This window comes from Capsicum annuum, chromosome 10, assembly GCF_002878395.1.
Source record: "Capsicum annuum cultivar UCD-10X-F1 chromosome 10, UCD10Xv1.1, whole genome shotgun sequence".
Taxonomy (NCBI): domain Eukaryota; kingdom Viridiplantae; phylum Streptophyta; class Magnoliopsida; order Solanales; family Solanaceae; genus Capsicum; species Capsicum annuum.
This window is the reverse complement of record NC_061120.1, coordinates 102,514,861-102,525,369: the sequence shown is the minus strand read 5'-3', so window position 1 is coordinate 102,525,369 and position 10,509 is coordinate 102,514,861. Positions and strand designations below refer to the sequence as shown.

At 40.4% G+C, this 10,509-nt stretch overlaps 1 protein-coding gene across 1 annotated transcript; it reads right to left on the bottom strand.

Annotated features, from left to right (window-relative positions):
* Positions 1-4,661: 4,661 nt before the first annotated feature.
* LOC124887763 (rRNA 2'-O-methyltransferase fibrillarin-like) lies at positions 4,662-5,114 on the bottom strand. Its single transcript, XM_047397682.1, has one exon. The coding sequence runs from the start codon at positions 5,112-5,114 to the stop codon at positions 4,662-4,664; it is 453 nt and encodes a 150-aa protein (XP_047253638.1).
* Positions 5,115-10,509: the final 5,395 nt, after the last annotated feature.

Sequence of the window (10,509 nt, the reverse complement as noted above, 5' to 3'; positions counted from 1 at the left end):
AAACTTTAAAATTTGAAGTTAAGTGACTTTTAAAAAATTTAAAACAATTTAAAAATTACACTTTACACCTTAATTAACTTAATCATAATTTAAATAAAACTTCAAATCACCATTTTTTATTTAAAATTTTTTTTGTCACCTCCCACTTAATTTTCCCTCCTCTCTTCCATTTGCAAATGCTGATCATCTCACTGCCCATCAGATAATGACAAATTTCGGTGGTCTTAGCCTTTCCCACCCACCTTTTCTCTGTTTTCTCTGCCCCATCACTTCACTCATCTCTGTTATAGCTTTTGTCTTTTCAAAATGGAGCTACAAAGCTCTTAATATCCACTATCACTTCTAGAAAAGGTGGAAGAATTGAAGAACCATCGGATTTGAGGTTGTTGTACCTCAAAACCGATGGTCAAGTCTTCCACCTTGAAATAGCCTTTTCCTCTCTTCACATTAACCTGAAAAAGGTAAACAATCAAGAATCAACCTTTCTCTCCTTCTAATTTGGCCCCTCTATTTCTCTCTGAGATTTGGGGCTTTCCAAGAATTCAAAATTTGAACTCTTGAAGCCTTATTGGTAACCGTTGCAGCGCCGCGCCCTCAAATTTGGCTATAAAAGGAGCCTTTGGGCTCCCATTTGTAATGAGGAAAAAAATCAGTAAGAAAAACCAATAATTAGCATCTATAAAATTAGCAAAAGCATCAGTAAATTGGTATTGCTCCTTATTTTCTTATTCCCTTTCTGAGTTTATAGTCTGAGTTCAATTTCGAATCTCCAACGAGAAAGCCTTAGTTCACTGCCCTGAAAAAGGTGTGAACCCGCCCCCTTTTATTTTATTTTAGTTTTCTTTTCCTTTATCTATTTTGAATTCTATGGACATGAGATTCACCTTGATTTCAAGTTAGAGTTGTTGTTGTTGTTTTGGTCTTGTAGGTAAATATGTAATTTTGATTTCGAATGTTTGTTTTGTGTATGAATATGTAGTTCTGTGAATATAGCACATAGGTGTTTGTCGTTTGTATTTTTGAGTTGTCTTTACGTTTCGATGTGAGTCGGAGGTGGTCTCGCGAACAGCTGTAAGAATAAATCCTATCCCGTCTAATTACATTACGCTTAGCTTAGTGGTTTGCTGATCGTTTGAGTTTGTCGCACTCATTTGCCTAACTATGAAGATAAAGGCGAAATAAAAAGGGTGTTTGGTTGTTGTTTTGTTCATAATATGTGATGTCTTTATGAAGTATTTTAGTTTATGACTTGGCCTGAATAAATTCTTTAAAGTTTTAAGTGTCATAAGAAGTCGTCTGGTTTGCTTTACTGGTGATGATTGTGAACTTGAACTAATTTGTTTGTTGTCACTCCGTGCTAGTAGAGATGTTCATTAGTTGATTTCGGGCTTAAAAATGTGAAACAACATCATTTTTCTGATTCTTTTGAGACTTATGTATTTATAGAATGTATTCATGACTTGTAATTTCACTTGTATGTCACTTGAGTGTGGCTGGATTTAAGATCGTTTTGATATTAATGTAGGGTGATTTCTAACGTAGTAGCTCTTAAACTTGTATTTATACCTAGTTAGGAGTTCTACAACACATGAACAACCTTTTCTTCTTAAATAGGGAAAAGTTCTAAAAGCTCTAAACTTCATGGATGACCGGTTGTCCAACATGATAATTTTGTGTTGTTTGTTTTGAATATTTGGACATATCGGCAGCTATATCTTTAGTTTGAATATAAATCCAAGGCATATTTGTAGAATATTTATAACTTTGAATCAATTTGAAGCCATACTCCAAAAGGCTCTAAGTGCTCAAATATGTGTAACTGGTTTTTTCTTTCGTTCATGGTGATATTGGTTCAAGTTTTTTGAACATGATAATGGCTTACCTAAGTTTTCTACACTTTTACATGTTATTCTAAGACCTCAGTAACCCTTAATTAGGCTTGAAAATTGTTTTCATAATGTCTAACAACACAGGATGTTGACATATTTTAAAGTAAATTTAGGTGTTAAAGTTTGGATATAAAACGTTGTCTTATGTGTTTTGTACAACATCATTTTGGTGACCATGAACTTATCATTTTTCTGTGATTTTTAAAGCTGTTAAGACGAAACTGAAATGACAATTTGTATCATTTTTTTAAAGGGTCAAGGCTTTATAAAACTATCTATAGCGGAATGTTTGTGCTTGAACACTTGAATATGACATCCTGTTGACATTATTTTAGGATAGCTGGCTACTTAAACGCGATTTTTAATTTATAACATAGCATAATACAAGTTATACAAGCCTTAAAATTTGAAAGTATTTTTCATATATTTAGTTCTCGGTTTTTTTTCTTCAGTTAACTTGGGTATTAAGAATGAGTAGCGAGGCTTGACAACTCAATGTGAAGGTAGTTTTTAACTTTTTTGAATATCTCTTCTATGGCTAAGCATGCACCATCTTGGTTTCATATAGTATAAGCAATTACCTTAAATAATCACACTAGTTTAGGCTCTCAAACTAAGGTGAACAAGCTAGAGCTTATTTAATTTCCGAAAGATGATTTTGGTTGCTTAAAGTTGTTTTGCTTGACTGGCTATGAAACACAAGCCTGAAGCAAGCAGTAGATTTTTGGTAGTCTAAAGTTATCGATACCTTATTGTGCGCCTGCTAAGTGTTTCGTATTCTTGTAAACTAGTATGAATGAAGTTTAATATTTTTAGCGCGTCTAGCTGTCCGTATGTTTAGTTTTATTGTATGATTGGTTGGATATTATAAGTGTTAGAATATGAGTAGGAATAGGAATAACATATAAAATCCTACTTGGAAAAGGAATATAATGTAGTGTCCTATTAGGAAAAGGATTGGAATGTATTGTCTATAAATAGGGCTTCAATGTAATAATGTAGTTACAACAATTCAATAATATTTTTCTCTTATATTTCTCACATGGTATCAGAACTTCCACAATTTTGGTAAAGAATCAAAGAGTTTCCGCTGCCGGCGGACGGCCAATGCCACCCGTATGGCCAATGATTATGTTAGCGAAAGTTGGGTCACTTACTCACTGTATATCTAGTGACTATTTTCTCATATCTTTGCGTAGCACCTTGCATCTGTCCGGTGGCTACTTTTTCATATCTATTTTTCTTAGCACCGTACTTCTTTTCGGTGACTATTTTTTCATATCTGATTTGCGTAGCACCGTGCATCTTTTCGGACTACTGTCTCATATCTGAGTTGCATAGCACCATGCATCTTTCTGGTGACTTCTCAGATTTAATTTACATAGTTCCGTAAGTCTTTCTGGTGACTCCTCAGATTTAATTTACATAGTTTCGTAAGTCTTTCTGGTGACTCCTCAGATCTTTTTCAGTAGGGTCGTACCATCATTCCAATCCTGCCCACATAATTTCTCTTTTCCAGTAGGATTGTGCCGTCATTTCGACCCTACTCATATAATTTCTATTTCTCAATAGGGCCGTGCCATCATTCCAATCCTACACATATTTCTCTTTTTCAGTAGGGTCATGTCATTATTCCGACCCTACCCATATACTTTTTTTTCCTCAAATTGTAGTCACTTTTCAGCCATCAAATCTAATAATCCGGCGTGTGAGCATGTTTCGGCTAAGTTTTCGGGGACTTTCATGTTCAAGATCTACTCATCTCTTGATTTTGAGATGACGCATATATTTTATACCAGTTTTTAGCAATTTTTCAGTGACACATCGACTTTACGATAATATTTACTAATTTTCGGAACACTTTTTCAGTTTGTTCAGTTTCAATTGAGGTCTCCCAGACGTTCAAAGTAATCCTTATCAGTTTTCGTGCAAATTTCTTCACCAAGTCCCTCACCGATTCTTATATTAGTTACATTCATAACAATCTTGGTACATATGTCTTCTATGCACCAACTTGAGGGGGAGTGTTAGAATATGAGTGGGAATAGGAATAACATATAAAATCCTACTTGAAAAAGGATTATAATGTAGTGACCTATTAGGAAAAGGATTGGAATGTATTGTCTATAAATAGGGCATCAATATAATAATTTAGTTACAACAATTCAATAATATTTTTCTCTTATATTTCTCACAATAATAGTATTATAATGTCTGGCTATTTTAGTTGTTCCTTCTACGCTTGTCTGCATTGTTACAAGGCTTCACCAACCTTTCTTTAGTAGGAAAGAGGCGACACCTGCTTTAATATTCGAAATATGTCTAACTGTATGATCTTGAGTTTTACTGGTCTTGTTTGATCTTACAACTGGAACATGGAGTTAGTCACTTCAGCCTTGTGTGTGATTAAGTTAGATGGATATGTCATTTCTTTGTTTTAGGTATTGTTGTTTGTTCTCTATAATTAGTCCAGCTTGCGAATATGATATCTTCTCTTAATATCCGTTTGCTTTGCATCAAAAAATGATTTAGATAATGTTAATGGTTTGCATCCTTCCTTTCATTACCATCCCATTTTTTGTACGAATCGAAATATGTGGAGTCTTAAAATATTTGTTTAAATTTAGCCTTTTTTCGTCACCTTCCCTAAATGGTTGATAGATTTAGTACTAGTATTTTTCTCATCTCGTCATGAGTTTATTAAGTCTAATGTGTTTGTTGACTATCATCATAAATTTTTTTCGTAAGCAGATGAAAATATTAAAATATTATTTAATGAAAATGATTATTACCCTTTTCTTCAGATTGAACGGCTCTCTCTCTCTCCCTACCCCCTCTCTCTCTCTCTCGTCCCGGTCCCCGGCCCCCGTTGCCGACCTTCGGTGCCGACTCGACCCGACCTCTGGTCCCCGGTGCCGACCCTCGTCGCCGCTCCCCGCTGCCCTCCGTCACCGACCTCCGGTTCCAATCCGCTCTCCCCCCCCTCCGTTCATACCCCCCCCCCCCGTCCCTTCCCCCCCCCCCCTCCGGCGCCGGCGGGATACAACAGCCCCCCCCCTCGGTCTCCAGCCAGCCGCCGCTCGGTCTCCAGCCGTTGATTCGGTCTCCAACAGCCGAAACTCGGTCTCCAGCCGCAGCTCCGCCTGCACCCGCCGCTCGGTCGCCAGCAGCCGCAGCACCCAAACGACGACCAGTTCCCTCAGTCTCCAGCAGCCGCAACTCCATCTCAGCACCGGAACCCCCCGGAACCCGGTCAACGCTGGGATTTGGTTTCCGGCTTGGTTTACAAGCGTAACCCGGTGACTTCTAACCTTTGTTATTTCATTCTTCGTATTATGCTAGTAGTAGCCCCTGTACCTTGACTTGCGCTGGATTTGTTGACATTGTCTGTTGTCTGTTGTTGCTGTTGCTGTGGTCGTTTCTTGCACTGCTTTGGATTGGGTTATCGGCTTGGGAATCTGTTTTTGGGGCTGTGGGTGTTGAGTCCAGTGGTGTTTGCTCTCTAGTTGAGTTTAGTTTTGTTCCTGGATTATTCCTTTGAATTTGTGTGAGCCTTGTATTTCTTGCTGCTGCTTTGCTACTACCATCGTTTATATCTTTATATTTTCTTATACTTTCGTGTAGTTGTGGCTGTGGGCGGTAATGGTTGGATAGGGTCATGTCCGAGGAGGTTGGGGCGTGGGGCCGTGTGGGGGCGGGGGATGAGGAAAGGGCGGGAGTGGGAGGGAGGCCAAGGTTTGGCCGCGGAGGGGTGTAGTGGAGGGCGTGTGGATAGTGATGGTAGGCTGAGGGTTGGGTCTTGGAATATAGGAACCCTTCAGGGTAAGTCCATAGAGCTTGTGAAGATTCTTAGGAAGAGGAGGATCAATATTGCGTGTGTTCAAGAGACTAAGTGGGTAGGGGCTAAGGCTAGGGAGGTGGATAGTTACAAGCTGTGGTACTCTGGGAGCGAGAGGCGTAGGAATGGAGTTGGCATCTTAGTAGATGAAGAGATTAGAGGTCAGGTAGTAGAGGTGAAGAGGATCAACGATAGGCTGATGACTATTAAGTTGGTCATTCGGGGGTTTACCCTGAACGTGTGTAGTGCCTATGCGCCGAAAGTGGGATCGGAGGGGGAGGAGAAGATGCGGTTTTGGGAGGCTTTGGAGGAGGTGGTGAGAGGCGTGCCTAGCTCGGAGAAGATTGTTGTAGCAGGAGATTTCAACGGGCACATCGGGGCGTTACCGGGAGGCTTTGGTGATGTGCATGGTGGTTTTGGTTTTGGGGAGAGAAATGAAGAGGGGGCTACTCTATTGGAGTTTGCGAGGTCCTTTGAGCTGGTGGTGGTGAACTCGGGCTTCCCGAAGAAGTACTATCACCTGATCACCTTTCGAAGCGCGATAGCCAGGACCCAGATTGACTTTTTGTTGCTTAGGAAAGGGGATAGGGCATTGTGTAAGGACTGTAAGGTCATCCCGAGTGAGAATCTTTCGACCCAGCATAGGCTCTTGGTTATGGATTTGGGTATAAAGAAGAATAGAAAGAGGAGGAGTAAGGAGTGTAGACCTAGAATTAAGTGGGGCGGCTTGACGCCAGTGAATGCGTGGGAGATAGGGGAAAAGTTGGCGGGAATGGGGGTGTGGGAGTGTAGGGGAGACGTGGATAGTATATGGGATAGGGCGGCTAGGTGCATCAGGGAGAATGCAAGTGAGGTGTTGGGTGTTTCTAGGGGCCGGGCCGGGCATCATCGGGGGGATTGGTGGTGGAATGAAGAGGTGGAGAAGAAAGTGGGGACCAAGAAAGGGGCGTATGCTAAATTGGTTGAGAGTAAGGACGAAGAAGAGAAGCGGGTAAACAGGATAGAGTACAAGCTAGCTAGGAAGAAGGCTAAGTCAGCAGTCACGGCAGCTAAGACGGCCGCTTTTGAGAGTTTATATGCAGGGTTACAGGGGAAAGGAGGGGAGAAAAAGTTGTTTAGACTCGCTAAGGCTAGGGAGAGGAAGGGTCGTGACCTCGATCAGGTGAAGTGCATTAAGGGGGAGGATGGTAGAGTGTTGGTGGAGGACGGCCACATTAAGAATAGATGGCAGTCGTACTTTCATAGGCTCTTGAATGACGAAGGGGATAGAGCTATTGTGTTAGGGGAACTGGAGCACTCAGAGGAGTGTCGGGATTTTAGCTATTGTAGACGTTTTAAGGTAGAAGAGGTTAGAGAGGCTGTTCGCAGGATGCGAAGGGGTAGGGCGACGGGGCCGGACGAGATACCGGTGGAGTTTTGGAAGTTCGTTGGAGAGGCTGGTGTAAGGTGGTTGACTGAATTGTTTAATGAAATCTTCAAGACGGCAAAGATGCCCGAGGCTTGGAGGTGGAGTACCATGATCCCTCTCTATAAGAATAAGGGTGACATCCAGAGTTGCAATAACTATAGGGGGATTAAGTTATTGAGTCACTCTATGAAGATTTGGGAGAGAGTGGTCGAGGTAAGGCTGAGACGGATAGTGTCTATTTCGGAAAACCAGTTTGGATTTATGCCTGGCCGCTCGACGACGGAGGCAATTCACCTGGTGCGGAGGTTGGTGGAACAGTATAGGGAAAGGAAAAAGGACCTGCACATGGTGTTTATCGACCTGGAAAAGGCTAACAACAAAGTCCCCAGGGAGGTGCTTTGGAGATGCTTGGAGGTGAGTGGAGTACCGCTGGCATATATCAGAGCAATTAAGGATATATATGATGGAGCGAAAACTCAGGTGAGGACGGTGGGAGGAGACTCAGAGCATTTCACTGTCTTGACAGGATTGCATCAGGGATCTACTCTTAGTCCCTTTTTGTTTGCGTTGGTGATGGATGTGTTGACGCGGCGTATTCAAGGGGAGGTGCCTTGGTGTATGCTTTTTGCAGACGATGTAGTTCTGATAGATGAGACTCGAGGGGGTGTGAATGACAAATTAGAGGTGTGGAGGCAAACTCTTGAGTCTAAAGGGTTCAGGGTGAGCAGAAGCAAGACAGAGTATGTGGAATGCAAGTTTAATGACGTGAGGCGGGAGAATGAGGTAGTAGTGAAGCTGGAATCACAGGAGGTATGTAAGAGGAATAGTTTCAAGTATCTCGGGTCCGTGATCCAGAGTAACGGTGAGATTGACGAGGATGTCTCGCACCGTATTGGTGCGGGATGGATGAAGTGGAAGCTCGCGTCGGGGGTGTTGTGTGATAAGAAGGTGCCGCCCAAGATGAAAGGCAAATTCTACAGGGTGGTAGTCCGTCCGGCCATGTTGTATGGAGCGGAGTGTTGGCCAGTTAAGAACTCCCACATCCAAAAAATGAAGGTGGCAGAAATGCGGATGTTGCGCTGGATGTGTGGGCTGACTAGAGGGGATAGAGTTCGGAATGAGACTATCCGGGAGAAGGTTGGTGTGACTCCAGTGGAGTGCAAGATGCGGGAAGCCCGATTGAGATGGTTCGGACACGTGAAGAGGAGGGGCATGGATGCCCCGGTTCGTAGGTGTGAGAGGCTAGCGTTGGATGGTTTTAGGCGGGGTAGGGGTAGGCCGAAAAAGTACTGGGGTGAGGTAATTAGGCGGGACATGGAGCAGTTACAGCTCACCGAGGACATGACCCTAGATAGGAAGGTCTGGAGGATGCGAATTAGGGCAGAAGACTAGGGCCGGTCGCTAGTGTAGGGAATTACTTGGTGGGAGTTTTATCCTTGTTATGATTCCGTGTTCCATGTTTTATTACGAATCTGTGTGCTTTCCTCTGTTTTCTAATACTTATGGGTGCCGTATTTATGTTATGTAATCTAGTTCTGTGCTTTACTATGAGTTTGTGTGGTATCTTGTGACTTGAGCCGGGGGTCTATCGGAAACAACCTTTCTACTTCTTTAGAGGTAGAGGTATGGACTGCGTACATCTTACCCCCCCAGACCCCACTAGGTGGGAATACACTGGGTTTGTTGTTGTTGTTGTTGTGTTTGTTGACTATCATCGTCATTTTTTAAATTTTCATATGTTCGAATCTGCTCTTCTTTATTTGTTATAATCAGCGCAAACTGGTTAGCATGGGTAGTACAGAAGAATAATGATTTAGCTTTGTGAAATATGTGAATATTGAGTCACTCTCTTAACTTTTCACTTTACATATCCCTCCAAAATGTGTCTCTATCTTTTTCCAAAAGAACTATTAGCTCAAACATATGAACGATCTTTGTCGTTAACTTTAATTTGGTTTTAAATGCCTCTTCTATTCGGTTTTGCCCTATTCTTTTTTTTAAGTTACCATGTGAGTGAATGGAAAAGAACTGAGTATAAGTCATATGTCATGAAAGCTCAATACCTGGCCGACATCAATGGTTGCTTGTGTTTTTCATGGTGGCTTATTTATATGGATATGTCTTAAGGTTTAAACTAGACCTTACTCAGACATTCTTTTAGGTTACTTAAGGATTACATGATTTTTTATTCCTAATTCAAGAAGTTGAAATCATGCTCAAATTAGTGTCTATTACTTATTCTTGAAATTTTCTTGTGTGTCGGATATGTACAGACAAGTTCTTTTGATAGCTTGTGTATTTTAGTTTTGCTGCTTGTGAGTTGAAGTTATGATTCTCTAGGATTTTATAGGAATACCAACTCATTAGCAATAGGCTATTTATATCTCAATGCATGGTATATTTGCTAGTTCATTTTAAGGCATAATGATAAGAATTCATTTTAGTTTTAGTTTTTCATATGGAATAGCTTAACCATGCACTCCAACAGTAGCATTAGTCTAATGTTTTAGGGAACAATGACTTGGTTCATGCTTGTTGAAGTGTATCTTCCCTTAAGATTTTCACATGATATTCAGAAAGTTTATAGTAAGTTTGAAACCATATTTTCCATTTTTTAGAAGTTCAAATCTATGCAACGTGCTTGAACATATGCAGAATGTTTTGGCTATAAGACATACTATATATTGTTGCATCATTCTTTGTTATGTATGGCATTGTCTTTTCTTAAAGATGCCTATGCCCATTGCCTTAATTTTGCATTATTTGTCTCCTCCATGTAAAGTTTAAGATTCATAACTCTAATCTTTGTCCAAACAGAGAAGCGACAATAGACCATTACGTGTTTCATCTAGCAATCTAGTGCCTCTTTCCCTTTTGCTAGCTTATTTCTTCTATTTTAGATACTTGTTATTATTATCATTTAACATTTCACACGTTATTATTTTGAAATTGTGTTTCATATGTTCTTATTTGAATTACGTGAATTCTTAATTTAAGAGCGAACTTAATTATTTCCTTTCTACCTCTTAGATTTTAAATTTTGCACAATCGCTAGACTCGTCTATTTAATTTAGGAAAAAAGCTCTTCTGGATCCTTGTACTATGTCGGTTTTGTAAGTTGGACACTTCTACTTATATGTTTGTCATCTGGACACCTGAACACACTAAAAAGCAATATTTTAAACTTTTTTTTGGTGAGTGTAACACACTCTCCTCACGTCAGCTGCCACGTCTGTCACATCTGCCACGTCATTTAAAAAAATAAAGAAAAAAAGGTATTACATTAAATTTCAAGTCATTTTTAAAATGCTAAATAACAAATTAAATATTAAAATTAATATAATTAAATAAGAAAAATTTATAATTGTAGAAAA

Excerpts from the sequence above, each read along its gene's own strand:
- LOC124887763 (XM_047397682.1), bottom strand. The coding sequence starts at position 5,114 with ATGGAGTTGCGGCTGCTGGAGACTGAGGGAACTGGTCGTCGTTTGGGT.